General features: G+C 33.4%; 1 protein-coding gene across 1 annotated transcript in view; it reads right to left on the reverse strand.

The window, feature by feature from the left end:
* The window catches only part of LOC136409699 (serine-rich adhesin for platelets-like), a 28808-nt gene extending 8036 nt beyond the window's left edge, over window positions 1-20772 (reverse strand). The window contains exons 1-7 of the mRNA XM_066391383.1: window positions 20757-20772; window positions 20518-20668; window positions 20254-20324; window positions 19701-20104; window positions 19403-19441; window positions 3174-3320; window positions 7-118 (exon numbers count right to left, since the gene is read on the reverse strand). Of these exons, the coding sequence (XP_066247480.1) occupies window positions 7-118; window positions 3174-3320; window positions 19403-19441; window positions 19701-20104; window positions 20254-20324; window positions 20518-20668; window positions 20757-20772 (940 nt within the window). The remainder of the gene's footprint in view (window positions 1-6; window positions 119-3173; window positions 3321-19402; window positions 19442-19700; window positions 20105-20253; window positions 20325-20517; window positions 20669-20756) is intronic.
* Window positions 20773-23952: the final 3180 nt, after the last annotated feature.

Consider the following 23952-nt stretch of genomic DNA (forward strand, 5'->3'; position numbering starts at 1 on the left):
GCTTACCTGTGGTGTAAGGCTGAGAATATTCTTTATCGGGACTGGTAAAGTATTTTTCTTCTTGGGTTAGCCTTTGCTGGGAGTCCCTGGGGTTAGAATATGTGTCTAAAACCACCACCTAAAAATAACGAGAATTCTAAACAAAGACAAGGGAATTGATCAATTTAATTAACGAAGCAAATTTCCCTAAGGAGTAATATTCGAAGGGGAGGTGCAAGGAACTAGTCATATTCATTCGGAATTTTGTCGGGATTAGCAAGCACTTGAGTAAAGTTCGGGAATGCTCTATATATCAGTGCTCGTAACTTTTGAAGACGTTGATTGATTAATTACTTTCCGACTCAAAAAATATACACCTCGACAAAAGCGGCAATATATTTAAAAGATTTACCGCAGAGTGTTTAACAATTTATCAATATACACTCCGAGAACTTAAACTTTGCTACCAAAGAAATCTTGAGGGGCAAACGCACCCTAGTTTTAGGAGGGGATATTTATTGCCCCACACATCTGAATGAATGGCTTCACGAAATCCCCTCCAAGACGCACTGTTAAATATTAAAATGTTGCGAGGGTGTTAAATGTAAGGTGTATGGAGATTATGGGTATTGTTTTAGCTCTGTATAAACTCAAAGTTGCTGCCGAGAAGCAAAGAAATACATTAAAATTGTTACGATAGAAAGGTTTCTGCACATTTTTTTAATGGATAAAACATGTTTCGGAATTTTACATATGTGCGCATAAAATGAGATAAATTAGTTCATAACAGAAGTGATGGTTGAGGTTGATAGTTGCAGGAGTTTACTAATATCCCGGGAAAAGTTCTTCAACGCTCTCTGAAGATATTAAAGTGATCGACTTTAGACAATCGCTGGATTGTAAATTTCATGGATTTATACATATACGAGCCCTGTGTGAGTGAAGTTGAAGTGTGAGTGAAGTTGGCCCAACCATTCAAAATATCAAATGTATCTTTTCACACGATGGAGCTGCTTGCTGCACGGTAAAAAAAGAAAAAGATTAGATGTTAGAAAACAATATTTCACTTTTAAAATGGACTCCTAGCAGTCCAGATCTTTCGCCGATCGAAACATTGTGGTATATTACGAAAAAGTTGCGATCATAATCCGCAAGAAACCTTCCAGAGTTGCGTGCTCGTCTCCAAGAAATATGGAACAGTTTCGCTCCAGATGATTATCAAACATTAGTTAATGCTATATTGAGGCGTATCAAGGCATAATAATAACGCGGTAGTAGTTTTCTATTGAATTTTTGTGGATTTTCTGTTTATTGGCAATATTAGGAATTTCTTAAAAGTATTTTTCTTTGTTAGTTAAAATGTGTAATTTAATAAGACAAAAGTGACTATCACAAATATATAATAAACGTATCCTATTTAATTAGAAAAATGTGATGAATTTAATAAATTTTCTGTTAATCGATATATTTCTTCAAAAAACATATTTTTATTAGTTTGGGTCAACTTCACTGAGACAGAGCTCCTAGGTACGCATTTTAGCGGATAAAGAAAAAAATGCTATAAGGGAAACAAATTAATAATAAATTAAATCAAGTACATCTTGCACAATTTTGTATTGACAAAACTGGTTTATGCAATTTTACAATTTCTGTTTTTCATATGGAAAAAAAGACATTTTTCAGAAGATACATCACAATTTTTTTTTTTTACATAAAGGAACATTCTTTTCTTATATGGCCTTATATTCATATGCATCGTTTCTTGAGATATTGAATAATTTATCGAGATATAATATCCTTTTATTATTGGGTTTTCCCTGTATTTTTTCAGTCACTAAACTATACTTTTACAGAGAAAAGTTTGTCCTTTACTTAATCTGACATCTATCCCTATTACAGTTTTGAATGAAGAGTTTATAAAGAGCAAACCGAAGTTTCTATACATTTTAGATTCTCCCTGTTTAAAAATAAGATACTCTAATTTTTAAATGAAACAACCTTAGATGTATTTTAGTCAGTACACTGCAGGAACATTTCCTTTGTATGCAACAAACTTTATATTTTATATTCTATCGCCCTTGGAGGTACTTGGGGGCTTATTGAGGCAAACCATAAATTTTCATAATTTTGCCTCACTCTACTCGCAGAAATGAAACTCGATTTCTTTTTAATAAAACACAATTGTCTTTTATGCATTGTGAAACCTCATAGTGTTTTCCACAAAATTTTACAATTTTTGTGTTGATATTACATGAATCAGGGCCATAACAATAATGGTTTGCGAAAGAAACCAAAAAAACTTTGGAACTCGTGGTAATTTTAAAAATCCAGGCACATCGCGTTGAGGTATTTAATAAAACGTGCGAACTCGTAACTTCTTTAAGATTCAATAATTTTGAAACAATATTCCGTATATTAGAGTATAAGAGAGGTTTGTGCCAGAAAAAATAAAGGAATTGAGTTTAACATGATATCATGTATTTTTTTTATTCCATCCGAAAGGATGTTTAAGCAATTTTTTAAAGTTTCTAAAATGGCCTGCAGGGGGTTTTAAATTTGGTACCTAAGACTGCACAGAAGTTGCTTTTTGAATATTTTAAATTTATTAAATTATATCTTTAATAATTATAGCGACCGTATCTGTTAAAGAAAAAAACAAAAAAAAGGTGAATACATTTTTCAATCGGAACCAAAATAATTATAAATACATAATAATTGTAATCCAGGCAAAAAGACCAATTGGTCGATAGCCTGTTTCTTACGAAATAAAGATTTTTCTTTCTCTAAATTTATTTACAATCCCTATTCTACGCTTCCTGGCTATATAGAATGAAAGCAAGGAATTTTTTGAAAAATAAGTTTAAAAAATCATTAAAAATGAAGTAACAGTGTTTCCCTATCCCCCCGCCCTTGATGTTACTTACGGCTGTTATTTTAGATCTTTAAAAAATCAAAATTGTTGCCAAATAATTAGAATTACAGCCAGAGCAACGTTTTACATTAATATTCTCGAAGTAAAGAATTGAAATGTAGATAAATGTGAACTTATTCCCGTTGAGTGGAAGCAATGGCGGAAGTTCTGGAGTATTGCCATTCTTAAGACAGTTTTCTAAGGGTTTATGTAATTATTATGCGTCTTGGCCAGATCTCAAGGAGGTAAACCACACACTTTATATACACACATCCAAACTTACGTGCTCAGCTTCAGGACTTGATAAGATGAGATCAGAAAAATTCTGGGACAAAAAGCAATTATTGGTAACGGCTATGCTATTCGGTCTCCTCTTTGCTAATTCGGCTAAGTGATCCACTGGCAAGCTGTAGTCCTCACACAGAGATATCTGAAACAAATTTGCTGTGAAAGACATTAATTAAGTTGTACATCATAACAACACCATTCGGCGCGAATAAATGTCTTTATGGGTGTCAAAACAGCAAACAATTTCCCTATTACTGGCGCAGCGGGTCCGAAATGAATCCTATAGATCATTTCCAGCACAAAGAGGAGTAAGCCCCCGAAAGGGCATTGCAGGCTTTGTGAGATTTACCCGTTGATCATACAACACTTCTATTCGTCTTTTGTTGGTATAATATTATGCTCATAAACTGAACATTTTTCTTGAACCATCAACGCCGTGTAGCCTTTTCCTTGGAAGAACGTGTAAACGTGAATCGCAAAAACTAATGGAAACCATTTTGTGCACGTAGCTCGATTGTTCGGAAAATGCTCGGCAATTTCTCTGGACACATAGACTTATTGGCCTAATGAGTATCTTTACAGCCTTTTTACGATGATTGGTTCACCCGAATAAACTACGAAACGGTTGATACTTTTCAGATGAAATTTTAGGTCTACAGGAGGATAAATTTTCAAATTGGGCATTCAAATGTCTGGACTATTTCTACATCATTATCTTTTTGCTTGTGGATCTTTTCTAGCACCTAATACGACCTCCACTGAAAGAATAATAATACGTACAGGGCGCGTCTTTGGGAGCTGACACAACCTCTATGTAGAAAATTACAAGTTTAATGTATTTTTGAAGTGTTTTTATTTTGTGGAAAAAATCTGACATTGTAAAAATATTTTCGATTTGATATGATGAAGAAAAATTTTTTTTCAAATTTGACACCCTGTATCTTTGTTATTATCGGCTTTGCTACTAAGGTAAGTTGGGTTAAATTTAGTCCTTACCTCGTGCTCTATCACTCCCTTACTCCCAAACACCCAGTATATAATAAAAATTCTAAATTTCAATAATTTTTTTCAAATGTTTTTCTTCAAAGTGAGGATATAATAATTACTTGAAGAATATGGGGTGTTGTTGACCATATGAGCACACTTGCGATTAAAAAATCGCAGCGATTGAAAAGTTGCAACTCGCTCTATTTTTCTTGGTTTTGATAGCCAAAGTGAGTTTAGATTTGAATTTCAACTGTAAGATAGCTGTAGGATAATAATAATGTCGGAATACCCGAACTTAACTTTGGATGTTATCGATAGTTAACAATTAATATTAGCGATAGAAAACAGGTCTGCACTTTATAACAAACAAATTAAAGAGACAAACGTTCCCCTGCTGATACAGCCTTCCTTCATTTGGTGTTTTGACAAGTTATATGAGGCCCCACTTATGCAAGCAGCTCATTAAAACTATTGTGAGCAGCAAATTGCTAAAAAGACAGTTTCACACACTTCATCGGAATTGAATAGAATGTACTCGAAAATTCTTCCTATTTTATCGTATGAGTGTAAATAGTTTTAATGAATTGCTTAGACTAGTGGAGCCTCGTATAACTCACGAAAATACTAGATGAAGGAAGGCTGTATAAGCAGAGACACGTTTATCCCTTTATAATTTTTTTTATTATAAGGTACAGATCTATTTTCTATCACTAGTATTAATTGTTCACTTTCGATAACATCCAAAATTAAATTCGGGTGTTCCAACATTATTATTATCCTATAGTTGAAATTCGAATCTAAGTAAACTCACTTTGGCTGCCAAAGCCAAGAAAAGTAAAGCGACTTGCAACTTTTTAATCGCAAGTGCAGGCTAAGGCTTAGGATCTGAGGTCTTTCTACCGTTCTCTCAGTCATTTTGTCATGTCACAATAAGGGCAGTATTATCGGGATAAAGCTGCGATCCCCCAGAGAGCTCTTGTTCAGGAGAAAAAGGGAAAAAAGGCTTTCGCCAATTCGTACATTTAGCTGTCTGTTTTCCAATAGGTTTTTGATAATATGAAGCAGGTATTTTAGAGTTTGAAAAGTTAAGGTTTGTTGAAGTATTGAAGGTCCTCTGAAAGCATTCGGCAAACGTATCAGCTTCACCTTTCTCTGTGTAACGTTCTGTCTATTTCACCTTCGTAGGTTGTACCAATGGTATTTATTTTCGTGTTATGTGACAGTTTTTATCATAACTGTGACACGCCATTTAATTCAGAAAATCAAAGACTTTCCAAAAATGCAAAAAAATCAGGTCTGTATTTAAAAAAATTAAGTTGCTGATGGTTCCTAAATTACGAAACGTTATATTTGAAATTTAATGACGGTATCTTATATAAGGGCAAAAGTGACCATGAAAAAGTGAAATTCATTTTTAAAAATCTCTTCAAATAACTAAAGAAAAAACCATTTGTAGAAATTTCGGTTTTTTTTCGATTATCTTCGGAAATAATCGGAATTTTCCAAATTTTAAAACGGCATTTAGCAAAGCGTGAAAATATGTATCTTGCCCTAATTTAAGCAACCTCGTATCTTTTATGGTTTTTTAATGGTGGGCAGCGAATTCGAATTACCCTGTATAATAAAACTTTGTATCACGATTGTAACATTTAAATTGCTGTTTACTTTAATATACTTCTAAATGATCTACTGAACGATCCAATGAAGAGACTTGTACTAATTACTAACGACCGATTGTTCCGAGTAATTTATATTTAGAGCACGACTTCAGTCGAAAGCAGCTAAATAAGGGACCAAGAGAAATCTCTCAATAAATAACTAAAATCGACAAAATCACGGGGCCCTCCCTTGAAGATTGTTAATGAACATGTCAACAACACAAGACTAGTGGCCTTCATTTCCGCTACACTGAAACCCTTATTTACCCTGGCTATTTAAGTTTAGCAGCAGACCTGTAAATTTTATTCCCATTAAGTGGGAATACACAAATAAGTTTGGCAGTGCAATGGAAATGTTGCCAGAAGGGATTGCCTCCCCTATAGCAAAGTCCAGGCGATTAAGCCGTTGCCACAGCTCTAAATGATGTAATATTTTGAAAGGAGAGGGGGGGTAAAAATAAAAAATTACTGCTATAAAGGGGAGAGGGGTGCGCAAAGACTTCAGAGGTAAAAAATTACTGCAAAGTTGCTGGTCGGTGACGAATTTTAAATCTTTAAATTCCTGCGAAGAGGGAGAGGTTAAAAAATGAAAGCAAGGGTAAAACTTAAAACAAAGAGCTTTCAGCGGGGCTGAATTCCCCCTAGATGTGGTTAATTACAAACATAAAGAGAGATACAAATAAGGCATGGCATCAAAGCATCTCAAAACCCCAAAAGGAACTGGAACGGTAATGAAAAATATTTTCAGCGGTGTAGTTTTGAAAAACATGATTGATTATCAACACCAAAGGACCGCTGGTTACACGAATCACGTATATGTATGTAACGGATGTATCGCAGATGGCAGTCATACTGGAGAATCGCATTACAGCTAGTAATTTGGACCAACCCCCACGCTATGGGGAATATCCAACCCTCGCACACAACAGTGGCAGCTTAATATACACCACTCGTTGCTGTAAATTGAGTGATACTTATAATAACTAAGACATTTTGCTTTAGAGGAATGTCAAGGATTAAACTAGCTTGGAGGCAAAGTAATTAAAAACCAATCTTCCCACTAAAAAAGCGTTAACAGGTTTGCTCGAGGAAGGGGATTAGGGCTCAGACGGTTGTGTTAATAACATTTTGAAATTAGGGGTTTATCATTCAAATAAGGGACCATCTAGCCGCACTCCGGACTAAGTGCTGCGACACCTCAAGTATCCCTAACACGAACATACAGGGTGCCCCAAAAGTAATGGGACAAAGAGCAACGGCAGATTCCTGCCATCGAAATATTAAGATCCAGCGTAATCGCGGCATGCTAAAAGTTAATATTAACGAAGATACGGGGTGTTTTTTTTATTTTTTATTTTATTTCATATCTTCACAGTCTTTTGACTTCTGACACTAAAATTTGGTGTACGGGAATGTTCGGACGTGGGAAATAAGCTAGTGCTGTCGGTTTTATTGTAGCTAATAGCGCCACTTGAAACCGTCTTGGCCAGTTAAAAGGACTTACATTTTTTTTTACGCAGCTCCAGTAGTCCTATTAATAAAAATATTATTCTGTTTAATATTTTAGATGGAAAAGGTATACCTGTTAGTAGCCTCAAAACTTTACCGTTTTCGAAATATTTGTCGTTTTAATAGCGCTGTTATGTTCATAATGTAATAACGATACGTGCACTATGACTTTCTGTACATTAGAATTTAGAAAAAAATTACCCGAAACCAACTTCAGTAGTTCGTACAATACAAATAAATCAATATTCCTAGATAATTTAAAGATACATTTTGTATTATAGGTAATTACTTCGCCAACTCTCGGCTCTATTCAAGAATACATCCATGCAAACATTCATAAGAGATTAAACTAGCAAATATCTCGAAAACAGTGAAGTTAAAAAAAAGTAATAAATAAATCGTTTTAAAAAATTCAAAATACATTAAAGAGACTACGTACACCTTGATGGAAAGTCAAACTAGACTATAAAGCAAGCATTCAGGTTAACTTACCGCGACATTTTTACGTGCAAATGACACAGAAATACATTGATAAACAAATATCAGCCAAAAATGGCTATATTATGTATTAAATAGCTATTACAAATCCGAGCAGGCATTAATTAAACATCATAACATTAATAAAGTTAAGAAAGAAAAGCGAAAATACGTTCCACAATAATTATTGTTGCTACAAAGCAGCATAAAAAAAACAAACAACATTAATCTGCAGGACATAAATTTTTATTGCAATTTAATTTATGATATAGCGTTGAATATATGGTACAGAAATGTTTCCTTATCGGCTCCTGCTAAAAGGAAAAAATATATGTTTCCATGTGTTTTCCATCGCGTTCAATACAAAGTGTTGTCCTTCTAGACAGTTCCATGATTGAATTCTTGATGGCTACGGATTTATGTTTAAAACATATTCTTGAATAACTCTCTCAAAATGTTCGACATCGGTAGCGAAAGGGTCTTGTTTATAAACGTTTTGATTTGAAAACCCTCAAAAAAGTCGAGCGGAGTCAAATCAGGTGACCTAGACGGTCAGAATTGCTTCAGGTTGAATCCAATTAATGTGGTCAGGAACATTTTTAGAAGACAATCCTTAACGCGCCTTAAATTATGTATAAGGACTCCATTGTACTGGAACCACAAAGGTTTCATTACGACCAGAGGTATAACATCGAAAGAGAGACTTAGAATTCAACTTCTGTCTGAAAAGGTAAGGGATGATTTGATTATTCGATATACCGCAACACACATTTCTTTTGAGAGAATATTGATCGCGGCATTCAATTATAAAATTTGGGTTTTCTTGAGACCATCGCCAACAGTTTTGTGAGCTCACCGCTCTTTTAAATGTGAAGGTGGCTTCGATGTGTTTTTTTTTTCTTATGAAAACCTGTTTGTATTTATCTTAGCTAGCTGAAATCACAGATGAACTTGCCTAAACGTGGTCAAAATAATTCCTTAAAAACAAGGTCTAAGCATGTGTTAAACTTAACTAAATAAGATCAAATGATTGGTAATAAAGTATTAAGAATTGAAAGTAGTCGGAACAAAACGAGGGAATACATGGAAAAATAAATTTAATTAAAGCAAGGTGAAAAAAAGGAATTTGTCTTAAAATGTTCCTTAAACAATTTTTTTTAAAGTTCGCAATCACTCCAAGAAGTTCTTGAAAATATCAACATTTTCTTTGGAACCGAAAATTCTGTCAAAGAAAACCTTTGCGACAAACTTTAGAAAAGTATATAGAAGAATCCAGATTTTTTTTAAATTTCCCATAGGAAAACATTTCTAAAAAAAAGTAGAAAGTTGCATAAAGAGACCCAAAAATTTTCAGTCGTATCCAAAATTTCCATAAAACAAATAACCGAATCAACTTTTTCCCATTTAATCAACTTCGTATCCCTTATATTTCCAAGATCCATATGGTGTTCACTCTTATGTGGAACACCCTCTATGTCATGTAGGTACCATTTCTTCGATAACAAATCATTTTTCATAGCCTCCTAACTCAAAAACACTCTAATTTCTTATGACGTTATCGGATTGGGGCTGCCTAAAGGGCCCATAACTAAACTGGAACAAACAAATAAGGACCCTCAATACGGGGGAATGTAAATATGGCTGCTATAAATAATGTTTCTGTGACAGAATCCAACAGTTACTGATAATGAAAATAGTTGAATCGGCGACGTTTGGGGACACTCTACTAGCCACTTTCATCTCCCCATTTAATTCCCTCGGGGAAAGACATTTTCTTTTTGTCTTATGCTACCAGCACTTTTTACGACGTTAAGCCTTCTATTCTTAGATCGCTATTATTACAAGCACTTTTATGGGCAAATATATTGATTTTTTGTCACACAAAATGTATTTCGAAAAGGTTTTTGCTTTCACGTAAAACGTTCAAAATCCCTGCCCTGCGTAGGATAAAATTACAAGTATCTTAAGTACCTGCAACCAGCTTTTTTACGCTTTCAACAACCATAGTGGGTAAACAGAGAGGAAATGCCAGAAGCTTTATTAATAAGAGATTAGAAGTAAAGGGTAAATTTTCACCCAAGCAGAGAATTTTTAGTCCATCCCCACAAAATCCAACCTTTAATAGCCTTAAAACTGATAGTCAAAAAGGACTTCCTTATTTAAATTCCCCAAAGACTCTAAATTTTATTGAACTCTCTAAAAATGGGAATATGTATTCAAAACAAGTCATAAAATTTGCTTTTTGGAGCTTCTGCCGAAATGCTCTAACACCAGATCAATAGGCTTGAATAATAGAACAGGATCCTTGCCATCTCCATTGTTCAGTTATGCCTGATACACATTTTCTTGTCACATTTATTCAATTTCTAGGCGACGTTTAACTCTTATCTCTTGACGACAACGAGGTCCGTATCTTGAACCCTCTTTATCATATTGAATTGCTCGGTTCATAATATCCTATTTTAATAATTTGATAAAGTTCTCTCCATTAATTAACGTTGGGTGGTAATTATTTCAATCATGGGAGTGCAGAATCTGTCTAGAAAATGGTGAAAAAATTAAATTTCCTTCCGGTAATAGAAATTGGCGAACCATTTTTAATACGCGTGTTTTGTTTTATTTTGTATTGTAATTTTTCTTTCAGGGTAACACATTTTTTTTTAATGCAAATTTGCACAGCTTTTATCACTTTAAACAACTCTGAAACTAAAGTTCAAGCAGCAAACAAATTATTAAATGATTTTCACCCTCACTTGCCCAAATTTCATTTTTTATATCAAGTTATCTTTAGCTCCCCTAGCAACTTTAATATTCTTACTATGCAGAAAGGCAATAATATGGCCTTGTTTGTAGATTTCGTTGAGGTGTATAAATATGTCTCTAGCATATATAATTTATTTGCTGAAAAAGTGGTAAAAATATTTCATCATTTCAAAAACAAAATTAGAGATATGATTTTGATTTTCTCCGGATATCTAGAATATTTTATTTTCTTTCATTTTTATAGATCTGGTAATTTAGCATTAGAGTGTACACATTTGTGTTAAGTTCACTGAAACTGATTTTTTTTTTCAAGATTCCCCATATTACCAACATTCATTTTTGGTGCCTTATACACGGTGTTCGGAAATAGCATCTAAAAAATTTGGGAGGTGATCCTAGCGATTAAAATCATTTTAAAAAAGTTCTTGCAAACATACCCCAAAAATTGCTTCTTAAAGGTGCTAGCACACCTTAAAAGGGGAACTCTGAACATGTTATTTTCGAAATTTTTATATAAAGGAAACATTACAACCACATTTCTGTCTTGTCGAGGCGGGTTAATTTACAAGCTGTTATTTATGTACGTGACCGAACTTCAAAGGGTAATTCTTTGGGTGATTCTAAGACGAAAAGTTTATATAAACATAGGTCCAATAATGCCTCGTTTTTAAGATACAGAGTGTCAAACTATTTTTAAAAAATTGCTTTTTCGTAAAAATCATTTAGCCGATTTTGTTGAAATTTGGCAGTGTTATTTATGATTATTGTTGTTATTTATGTACCAGTGACTTTTTAAAAACTTTTATACTTTTCTGCGTTAAGCTGTAAAAAATACAACTTTATGCGAAAAAAATCAAGACACAAAAAAGTTATATTTTTAGTTGCTTAATGCGAAAAAAATATAAAAGTTTTAAAAGTCGGTAGCATAAAAAACAATCATAATCATAAATAATACTGCCCAATTTCAACAATATCGGCTGAAGAATTATTAAGATTTTTGCGAAAAAAACAATTTTTAAAAAAGTTTGGCACCCTGTAGCTTAAAAACAAAACATTGCCGGACCTAAATTTATATAAACGTTTTGTTTTAGAATCACCAAAAGAAGCACTGCCTGAAGTTTGGCTATGTACTTAAATAATACCTAGTATGTACATTTTTTAGACTCCAATCAACGTTTGAAATAATAACAAAATTGTGGTATATAAGTAAATTTCACAGTTTTGGAGCTGGAATAACAATTTTTAAAAATATTCTGCGTTATACTGATGATTCATCAAATCTTCCAGAGGAAAACCAAGCTTTCCTGATTATTGAGCTAATAATATGACTCTAAGAAATCTGATGGCATAGCAACACGGAATCGATGTAAAGCAGACGACAAATATTTTTTCTAGATGTATGGCGTAGTACATCTAAATAAAATTGAATGTTCCCATTGTGTTTGTCCAAAAATTGACACTATTCATATGCGTGATATAACAGGATATTAATCGGAAATACTCAATTTATTTGATGAATAGAATAGGGGCAGACTGAAAGATCAACAACCCTTTTGGGCTTTAGCTACGGCTATATAAGTTTATTAATAAACATGTAGGCAAATTCGCCAAAATAATGGAAACCAATACTAATGAATTCAGAATGAATCACTTATGTTTGAATTTTCCAATATTAAAAGCCTCTTCTTTTTCTTTCTTTTATTATATAACAAGAAACAAATTTAATTTAAAATAATTAAATTAGTTCCTATTCAAAGGGGCATGCAATACTATGTTTGAATAGGGTGCAGATATTGATTTTGTTGGCAGTGGTGTGGTATTTTTAATCTAAACTCCCTGTGTCTGGTTTATACCGCAAATTAAACCCATTCTTATGTGAAATGAGTTCCCTCTAGAGTGTCGTGTGAGTGAAAAAGAGAACTACCAGATAACAAAACGAAACATAGCAAAGAAAATAGCTCCGGGTGCGAAACAAACTTCTTTTGTGTGTACTCATTTCTTATGCGGTTTATAGGGCTATCAAAAGAAATTTCTCTCCATCCCTTCTTCTTATATGAAAAAGTCGCTTTATGTGAAAAGCCATCAGGATCACGATGTGAGGGTGCGTGGTAAATTTACGCCACTTCAGTCAAAATACATTTCATCGTTAATTTACTTGGCACTATTTTCTAAAACGTGTGCATGATGAATTTGATCTGTTAGCGATAACAGCCAGCCTTTTATTGCAGTTGATTATGCGTCTTTCACCCCTAGGGTTGAGTTCAGTCATTTGTTTTTTACCCTTGGGATAAACGAAAGCAATTTCGTGTTGGATATTTTTCATTCCAGTTCCACCACCTACGTGTAGATAACCGAAAGTAATACAGTCCTTTACATAAAGTACTGTACATGTTGTACGAAAATAATACGGTACCGAAGGAAAGCACCTATAACCGCTGGATTTTTACTTTTCAGATATATCTTATTTGTTTTTGTTTATGAGTGATACTCTATCATCGAGTTAATAAGCCGTCATGATTCACGTTTAATTTATTAGCGGAATATTGCAAAATGCTTTTACCAATATACTCAAGTAATACGTTCAAAATGACTTCATATATCTGCATTTGTTCGTAAATTTAGAAGTCCCCAAATTTGGAACAGTTTAACAGATTAATGGCAAATCATATTACTTCGCACAAGAATCTGGACGCTTGACAAAACACATGTATCAAATTCGATGTACCAGCTTAGTCATTTTTAATATGTCATGTCTAACCTTGTTAGGACAAAGTTTTCTCATGCTGTTCCCGAAACTTTCCAAGTTCCCTAGATAACCGTTAATATTACTTCTTTCGCTTCCCTACAGATAAGATTATACTTCTTGTTTTGCAGTTTGCAATATTTTTCTTTTAATATATTTTTTGGCAATATATTTTATTTCTTACCCAGTAATTCAAACCCAATAAGGTTCTCTTCGGATGTGTATACATATCGTCTATATAGAATTATACTGTCGTATGTACATTTAACCTGTATCAGAAACAATGAGGTCCAAATATTTAACTGTACTATTAGGATTATTATTATTATTTAACGACTACGTAATTCCAAATTTTTTACATTAACAAAGAAAAAACTTATTACATACGATATTTTTTATGAAGCTTTAGTGTTAAACTCTTCAAGAAAAAAAGAAATATCAGTTTTCAAAATTTTGACACTTACGACAGTATAATTCTATATAGACGATATGTAAAATTTTGGAAAAATACTGTAAAACATATTTTGATATGAAAGAAGCTGAGTACTGTAACACAGGGAAATTTAACGTATAACTATAACGGGTGATCATAAAAAAAAAAACCTGGTAGTAGGTGGTGAGCGATAAATGTGGACCGTTCATTAAGCCATTAACTATTCACCATCAAACATCTAAATGACAACCTGATTACAAGTGAATTCCCAAAGACATGAATATCCCAAGACATCTTCGTGATACTTCAACGCCTACTTGAGATATTTTTAATGATCATCCTTTATCAGAATGTTAGACCTATACCTGCCTCATCCACAAACTCGTTACGCTAACAAGCAGTAAGTAGCATACGGCAATAAGCAATAATTGTTTGTTTATTTGTATGCATGTGCACCAACTTTGGTAACATTCTTACAACAATTTGGCAGCTAATTAAAAATATTCCCCTTTAAGTAAAATATTTTGGCGCCAAACAGGTGGTAAAAAGTCACTTAAATCGCAACCAACACATGGAAAAAATCACAGGAAACTAGACTTACCGATCAGATTAAACAAACACCAGGCTCACAGCACAAACAATAAAATCATTTAAATAATACGAGAATCACAGAAGTAGAAAGCACTCTGTATGACACCCGATGCTGACGTTGTGGAAAACACTGTATTAGTATGACTCATCGGGCTGGCTATATATAGAAGCAAATGTGACATGAACCTTGTCCAATGGAACGGTAGAGAGAGAGCTTGCGCGAGGAAAATCCATGGAAAACTTCGTGGAGGGAATCGATCAGGGATTGCGGTGGCAATGGCAACTCTTTCCTGGTCTCCAACGGCGCGAAATATAAAACTCACATAAACGGTAATTGTTGCACATTAACCAGTTTTATTGTAGGTAGATAAAGAACGGGTCGTTGGCCAATGGACGTTTCCATTGAAATTGATCTTTCGAGAATATGCAATTATTGCCTAATTGATTTTCAAAATATATTAGGTGCAAGTCCCGCAAAAGTACATTAAGTATCTCGAGAAGTATTTAACCTACTAAAAACACCTCATACAAAAATTGAAGGATGTAAAAAAGCAATGAACTGAAGTACTTTAATTTTGCTAAACATCTGGTAAAAGGGCTCATTAATGTTACTTTTCCGAATAGAAAACCAACAGCAAAATTTAGAATTTTAAGAACCGTAAAAGAAATTGAAATAATATGGCACACTGTGATAAAATGGCACAGTAGCTCTACTCCATTTTACGCGCCCTTTTTCATATTATTCATAACTTTATGAATTCAAACTAGTGTTGGAATGAAAGTATCTTATTCGACTATGCAGAAAATTCTTGCGCCATTCATAAATCTGAACATAAAGATAAGTTGATGAGAAATTGGGTACTTTTAATTTATTTCGACGTTAATCACAATATCTAGGAAGCTACTATTACTCTAGTTTACTTTTAAAAGCTGCTATACTATTAATTTATTAATGAACTATCGCATCATGTAATTTTCCGCTAAACTGGTATAGGGCCGATCTGACACTTTATCTGCAGTTACTGTAACAGACTGGCACAATATAAACATAAGGAACCCTGATTTTTCCATACTAGAACTCTAAAAAAGGGTACCACATTGAACATTTAGACATTTCCAGAAAAACTAAAATGTTTATAAAAATGGCGATTAAATAGGGAGGCAGACGTTGTAGGTGTACCGGCAAATTAGATCGATTAAAAATATCGCAAGAAAATTGTAACTAAAAACTAAGTTTGGAGATAAACTCTTGTCAAGTTTATTGGTACAAGGACATGGTTGAGGCAGTGTGTGGTTTTATCCAAGGGAAATCGACATAAGACAGCAAGTCATAAAATGTAAGCATTCCTCTCTTCATCCCCCCCCCCCCCCCCCTTAAAAGTTGAACTCATTAGCTGAATTTCATTCGAAAACTCGCTAGTTTCAAAATATCAGTGAAACGTTTAATAAAGTAATTTGAGGCAAAAATTATGAGCTACCAAATAATCTAGAGATATCTGGGAAGAATTGCAAATAACAAGCTTCATGGTTTCAGAAACCAAAATAACGACAAAAATTGCAGAAAATTTTGTAAAATTCTCTCTTTAGGCACCTCTAACTTGCAGCTTTCCAAATTTCGGACAATCGTTTGATGAGGTAATTTTAAGCATAAATTCGTGACTACAAAATGATCTAGAGAAATCTGAAAAAAGTTACACACAATACAAATGAACTCAATTGTTTCCAGAACCAAAATGAAGACATAAATACGTGAAGACAGAATAATTAGATTTCTCTTGCTTTAGCCGCATGTAACCCATATATGTATATAGCCAAAAATTCCAAATACGATATCCTGAAGCCTAATAACTCAATTTAGAAAATTTTACGTTTTTCTTCTATATGGTACCGCTCTCTAGTTTCTATAGAAAATGACAAATTTTCTTAAATAAGTTAAAAACGGATGGTCTAGAGTAGTAAAAGTAAACGGCCTGGCAGCTGAAAATAACACCATCCTGTAGACTTTCTCAGCAATTTGTAAAATCTAGTCCTGAAGATTTTCGAAAGTATTGTATGTACAAATATTGGTGATTTTTTTTAGAACAAAACTACACACATATGTATTAAAACCAGGATGCCCTGTATATTTACCTCTAGAACTTAATTTTGGTGATATGTATGGTGAAAGATTTTACTTAAATATTTCAAAAATGTTGACATACATACAATAGAGAAGCTAATAAAAAGGACGTCCATTAAAAATAAAAATAGACTGATCTGGTAGATAAAAAAAAAACGTTAATCCCATGAAGACTGATAATGGATGAAGCATGTTATACCATGCAGAATACCCACATAAGCCGTTTTATTTTTTGCGTTGATGCACAAGATGAAGCGATGGCCATTTTACAGGAAATGCCCAACAGGGAAAAAAAGATTTAAAGCAAGCTGAACATGACTGGCAAGAAAGAGTCGTTTGGAACTTGGACAGCATAATGGAGCAAAAATTCTCTTTGTTTTTCTTTTGTCTGGAGAATTTGAATAGCAAATGCTGTTGTTTCGTGTTGCATCGAAATCATCGAATCGAGAAAATCCATTGATGGGATTTAGTTATCATGGAAATAGTGTAGCTGTGTAACGATCCACTTATCATAACTGTATCCATATACGAATTAATATCCCAAATTCTTAACTATATCGGGGATATAATCCCGGTATCAAATTATCGGGAAATTAATTCTGCAAGCTCATTAATTTACAATCTGTTTATTAGTTTAAAATTCTGTTAAACTCCCTTCGTGCGGTAGCACGAAGAGAGTTGAATAAAATTCTTCCTCAAACAAATGTAAAACCTTGTTTAATATAACAAAAATTATCCTATCAAGACAAAGCTAAAGTCAAGCTATCAAGGACACTTAAAGTTGTGCTTATGGCTTTCGAAGTTAATTACCATCACCCCCAACTAACACTGATCTAAGTTTAGACCTTGTAGGAGATTGAAATATCAATTTACATACCAAATTTCTCTTGAACATTCTCACTTGATTGAACGAAACACCCCGCTTTTCATATGCTGTAGCTTGAAACTATTAGATGCTTTTGAAGTAGATTTTCAACATACCATTAATACAAACTTTTTCAAATATTTTCAATTTATTGGTTTTGGCAACATGTGGAAACTAAATTGGCGGATAAAAAGAAATACTGTTTATATAAAAATTTTTAATCAGAGTTATTTTTATTATTTTATTGTTTATAAGTTCATCCTGTATTGCAGGTAATTATGTAAACATACTCATCATATCTATAAAGAGGGAAGTCATGATTATAGGGACGCCCTAAATTTCCTGCTATACCGAAAAGTAATCAGTGGATGTCCACTTCTATCCCAATTAAGTTATGATCTAATTTTACAAGCCTTCAGTTTTAGATTGACGGATATGCGCCCAACCTTAGGGGAAAGCCGTTCCCGTGGCTCTGAGGGATTACCTCAAAAATCTATTAATAATTACCGTGTAATTCAATAAATGGCGTTAATTGATGTAGTAAGAATAATAAATTTAGAACCCATTCTTCGGTAATTTTTAAAGGAATTATTGAACTTAAAAATACGTCTCCGAGGGAAAATACAAATTTTGGCCGGATTAAAATCGGAATGGAATCGAAATCTGCGGCCAAAGCAGCCGAGAGTACAAGCCCAGCGAATTAATGTTCCAGGTGTTTTTTATTGGATTGGGTCTCACGTAATTTCCAGCCAGATAATTGAGAAATTACCCAAAGGCATTCTTACGGTTTATGACACTTTGTGTAATTTATAATCCCAGTAAAACAAAGGGGATCATTTCACTCATGGATATATAGCGTGAAATATGAGAAATTAATAATAATAATAACTCTTCATGATATTAACTTAATATGTATTAATCACATTTCAAACACACCTAAATGAGGTGGGTCTGCGTGCAACTATGTAGAATTAATTATTTTTCTTTCGAGTGAAATTATAATTTGCCACCCCGGAACATTTTCCCATCAAATGATTGTAAACGTAAATGTTAGAGAAAAATCTGTAATTGTGCCTTCTGCGAAAAACTCGTATATCTAACTATTTTCCGAGATATTTTCGATGAAAATTTTCGGTGCACTGCCAAATATTTTGTGAATGCCATCAATTTATTAACTGCTTGCATTATGAGGTAGGCTATGAAAACAATCAAACATCACACAGGCGTCATTTTTCATAATTTTACTGACGTTTGAGATAGTATATGATTTGTTTTCATTCGCAAATAAATTTTAGAAGTCATCGCACCTACTGAAAGGTACCTAACACTTTATCCCAATAATAAATGGCTAGATTATAGTTGTCTATTATTGGAAAACCATATTTCTTATCTGAATATTGGTGAATTCATTGTGTCGAGACATTTGTCAAAGCATAACACAATTTACTTATGACACTAATGAACCAAACTGTTCATTAGTATAGATATGACTAGTTATCGATATTGCAAACGTTAGTAAAGATGCCAAAAATGCAACCCCTGTGACATTTTCTTGTTTTCTTCACCTATCTCGTGATGCAAAGAGTTAATGAATTCATGGTGTTTATCAATCTTTAGCAATACACCGGAAAACTCTATTGCAAATGTCTCAAAAACGGTTAGAAATACGGTTCTTTTGGGAATATCTTTTTGACTTAGAAGAGTTCAGGGTATCGAAATTCATAAAAATATTAAAGGTATAGGCAGTCCTAAAAACTTAAGTCTATTTTTTTACCCTGATGAGGCGCAGGTGGCACCACCAATTAGCAAGCTTGAAACAGATATTTCAAAAGACTTTATCGTACTTAAAAAAACTCTAGGAGCAATTCCAAATCTAAATAAAAACTGTGAAATTTATTTCTATTTTACACAATAAAAAAAATTATTTTCAAACCCTGTGGAATGAAAACAAGCAACTTTTGTGTAAGGCAAGTTTAGCTGAATCGCTTTATTTGTTTAATCTCTAGCACTCAGTACTGATTTGTATCATTGTTTATAGGACACCCTGCATAGGTAGGTACTTGAATTTCTAAGACTTACCAGTTCGTTAGAAAACCGCCTGCTGCATTCAATTAGTGCCTAAAAATAATAAAATATTTTAATGCAAAAAATGAAAATACGCTTGTAAGAAATGGCCAGAAACACGAAATTTGGAACAAGCAAGTATAAGATATATTATGGATGACTACACATAAGGCCATTTGGAGGTTGTAGTCACATATCAGATAAAACCAATTGTAGGTCAACATCGCAACATACACAACTACATCTCTATTATTATAGATTCAGTTTCTCAAAAATCCCAAAAAGAAGTAATAACGCATCTAAGAAATCTTACCTTCCTTCTAATGGGAGACAAGTCATCACTATTCCTAAGAAACCTCTCGAATTTGAAACTGTTTGATCTGTACAACTCGTTGTCAGACTTCTTACTACAAAATCTTCTAGTAATGGCTCTCGACTTACAAGATTTACAATCTTTTACAACATCCCAATCAATATTAAATATACCGCGTGATTTTTTGTTGATTTCAGCGTTGGCGCGCGCCCTTCTGCGAGATTTGGACCGTCTCCTTCTTCGGATTTGAACATTTTCTCCTGTCGTCACCTGTGATTCGCTGTCTAATTGTGATCTTTTTGAGAGACCCACTCGTTTCAGCACTCTGTCCATTTCAGCAGATAAATCCTTACTGAATTGGAACCCCACAGGCCGATACGCGCGCACCACCCTCGCGCACTCAGCTGATTTGTATTTCGATTTAAGGGTTGAAACGAATTTATTACTGCGCTAGTTTTATTCTCCAACATTTTCTCCCAAACCACGTGCTTTGGTTTATTTTTATTAGAATGAAAACATTAAAAAAAATCTGAACTTCTCTTTAATTACAAACGTCTTCTTTTTGTATCAATCCTTAATATTAAATTAACTGCATTTAAACTTAGGGTAGAGGTCCGCTCCTCCCTTAAGGGTAGCCATTATAGATAAAACGGCGTCGATATAAAAGACATCTTGAATGAAAGGATGAAGATACATCTACCTGCTATAAGATTATGCTATTGTGTCAGCTCCCACATATTTCCATCTGTTCCTAAAAATGCCACGTTTGAGCCTATTTTTAAAAAAGGTGATCCTATAAATAAAGAGAGCTACCGACCCATGTATATCTCTTCTGTCACCTTTTTCGAAGGGCTCATTTTCAATGTTATGAAGTGGACATTTAATCTGTTTCAGGATTTTAAATGAGGGTCGGTTTGGGTTTCGACGGAGATAATCCACTGAGCTGGCTATATTTAGTGTTATGATTCCTTAAATACAAGATTTTAAAAAAATGTAGCTTGACTCTATTTTGATCTTTCAAAGGCCTTTGAGATGGTTGACCATTACAAAAAATACCTTCCGTGCTAATCATGGTGGAATTTCTTGGATTTTAAGTATTTCCCCCAAAAAATCGAAAAACAGTGTAGTTCAATGCCGGTGAGGCATTGAATTACGCTGATTTTCACCCCTCACTAGTAAATAAAATGTCAGTTGTCAAAGCATAACCTACAGCAAGGGGTTGTAAGAGTGTTGACCACAATAAGGGGGATGTGATTCATCTGAATTGTTTAAAAATAAAGTAACTATTTCTTTACCACTAGCCAGTACGATACATGGTGTCAGGTTGGTTCAGGTTACATTCTTTATCTTACTATACAAATTAGGTCAACCTAGTTTGAACTAAGTGATTTGTGCTACTTGAGAACATGAGAAGGTGTATAATCTAGTCTAGACAGATCTGTTTGTGAAACTTGAAAAATAATGGAAGCGGTATTGAGGTCGCCAGAAACGTTGCAGCTTGACTGACATCAATGCTTACTTAAAATTTAGTCCTGTATTCATGCATATATGCTAAAAAAAATTCCATTTTCTCAATTTTTCCTTCAGTAATTTCCAATGTATCTAAAAACAAATTTTATTATAAACATCTTAAAACAATAACATTTTCGCCTTGTTTCGCTTTCATGCAATGTGCTACCTGAATGTACAAAACATTAGTAATTAATTTGCTAAGACTCTTACAAAAAATACAGATCTTTCCAGATTTCTCTATCCTTTCCCAATGAATTCCACAAAATGTATGCTGTGGGCGGATGAATTCATCCAGGTGATTTCGGCAGATTGTTGTGGTGGTAGGCTAAGTACGTACTCCACATCATAAAGTCCAAAATAATTTCAACTAAAAGCACCCCCGGCAATTACACGTTGTTGGTTGACATACGGCTTTGTGACTTCCATTAGGCCTAATATCTGCTACAGAAACTTGTTTAAAAAGAGAAAACAAAAAAGTTACTTTTCTATATACTAACATCATGGTGTCATCACAGTGTTTTGTGATTTTACAATTGCCACTCTTGTTTTTTAATTAATTTTATTTATTTCTTTTCAACAGCAGTACGATAATAATATGTATGTGGGATACTACGTCATAATAGGCAAGCAATGGCAATATCCTTCTATGTTACAGTTTAAATAAACAAATAAGTTGGCATTTTTTTCAAAACATTACATAACATAGTTTGAAACACATCAGGGGGTAGTACATCCACATAAAAAATGATACGCTTGGCTAATAAATATTATAACATTCAACAAACGCACAAAATATTCACTGCCCAAACTATCAGGTTATAGGGCTCAGTAGTAGGGCACATAGATATGTTGAGTGTATTCTTTTTAACATTTGAAGAATGATTTTATATTTATTTAAGTAAATGAAAAATAAACAAAAAGAAGTTCCCATCCTAATACAAAGAGTCCGATCTCGAATGTACGAACTTATTCATAACAAGGTAGTTCCCCTAGTACCATACTACTCCAGCTTTGATAGATGAGTGTGACATAAATAGTCAAATGCTTAAAAGGATCGAAGAAAAGCACGGCGACGCGAAGTCTCTCTGGCAACCGCTGGAGTATAGGAAAGCCCCAACTCGAAATTTGACGTCTTCATAGACCTTTCCTACAGCCAATTATGCTTATGAAGCTAGGAAATTGAAATTAAACCACTCGAAAGGAAGAATTCAATTAATCTATTATAGAAGGCTTTCTCAAAAAACTTAACTTAAAACTTTTATATCTAAGTTCATTGGCGATTTTTATGAGTTCACCCTCAGTTACCGGGTGTTTGCAAATCTTAGTCTATTGAGGTGAACACTTTGACTAGGCTTGAAGGTACCAGCCACATTTATGGCGTCATCGGCTGCATCTACAAACAATTTTTGTAATACAGCAAGTAAGATTTTTTAATTGTAGTTACTACAGTATCTTTCTTTCGACTTTTAATTTCAAATGGAAACGTGATGTCATTAAAAAATGATGCGATTTTTAATATTTATGATTTGAAAATCTGTAAAATTTTAATCCGAAATCACAAGTGGAAAAAAAGCAACTTAGATATTGACTGCAAGTTATCGTCAGGAACCGTGGTTTTTTAAAAAGGGTAAAAAAAGTTATAAAGCTGTAAAACATTTTAATTTAATACTAAATAATATTATTATGATGAAAATTGTTAAGCTGTTCATTAAAAGTTTTAACATAATTATACATTTATTTTTATTGATGATCTGTAGGATGAAACACAGCTGAAACTGTTGCCATTCAATTATTTAGAATTCTGTTCAACATAACTTACGATTTTCTGACCTGAAAAGAAACATTCAGAGCTGTGTCAATAATTTAGCCCATTACTTAAACCTCGAACTAACCAATAGCAACTTAAAATTTTTTATTTTCTAAAAATTCTTCTTTTATCAATCGTTTATAGTCGATATCGCAGGAATTTATAGAACAACTTATTTTTATTCGGAAACGAAGTGGCCTATTACCTCAATGTTTTTAACATTTGTCCTGTTTCAAATTTAGTTCTATGTTTAAACCTATACAGGCGTAGTCATCAAAACTCTTGTGGATTTGTGACTCTAAATCAACATAAAAGTACCTCAAACGGCGTTTTTAAGACATCAGTTGAGAAATCCAAATTAGTCGAGTTAAGCACAAAACTGCATCTTAAAAATTTCGAACTTTTCTGAAAAATTTCCAGGAGAATTTCTTTTCAACAGCAGAAAATTTCCTCGTTCTCTATCATTTTTAAAACTTCAATCGTCCATATTTTGAGAAATGCATGCAAACATCTGTGAAACTTAATTAATAATACATCTTTTAAATCTGTATCTACTCTTCCTCTATTTAATAGTATTGAATATCTATTGATCCTGTTAGCCTGTGGAGCTGCTAAATATTTTGTTTTCAACATGGCCACATCGGTATCACTTTATGCTGTTTAGGGTGTATTTGCGTGTAATAAACGATATTAAGTATTTCAGCGCATGTAAAATTAAGTCATTCTGGATTGTAGGACTAAAAGGAAAACTATACAAACTTAATAATATAACTTAAAAGATGTATTTGAGTAATGTTTATCTATGTACATTTTATAGTAACATTAAGTCTACTAATAGTATCAAACAAACTTGCCGGAAATTGCATAACAGTACGCATAGAAAAAATTTAAACAATTTATAGTAATGATACGAAGATTTCCGGATGTCCACTC

This window comes from Euwallacea similis, chromosome 6 (assembly GCF_039881205.1).
Source record: "Euwallacea similis isolate ESF13 chromosome 6, ESF131.1, whole genome shotgun sequence".
NCBI lineage: Eukaryota > Metazoa > Arthropoda > Insecta > Coleoptera > Curculionidae > Euwallacea > Euwallacea similis.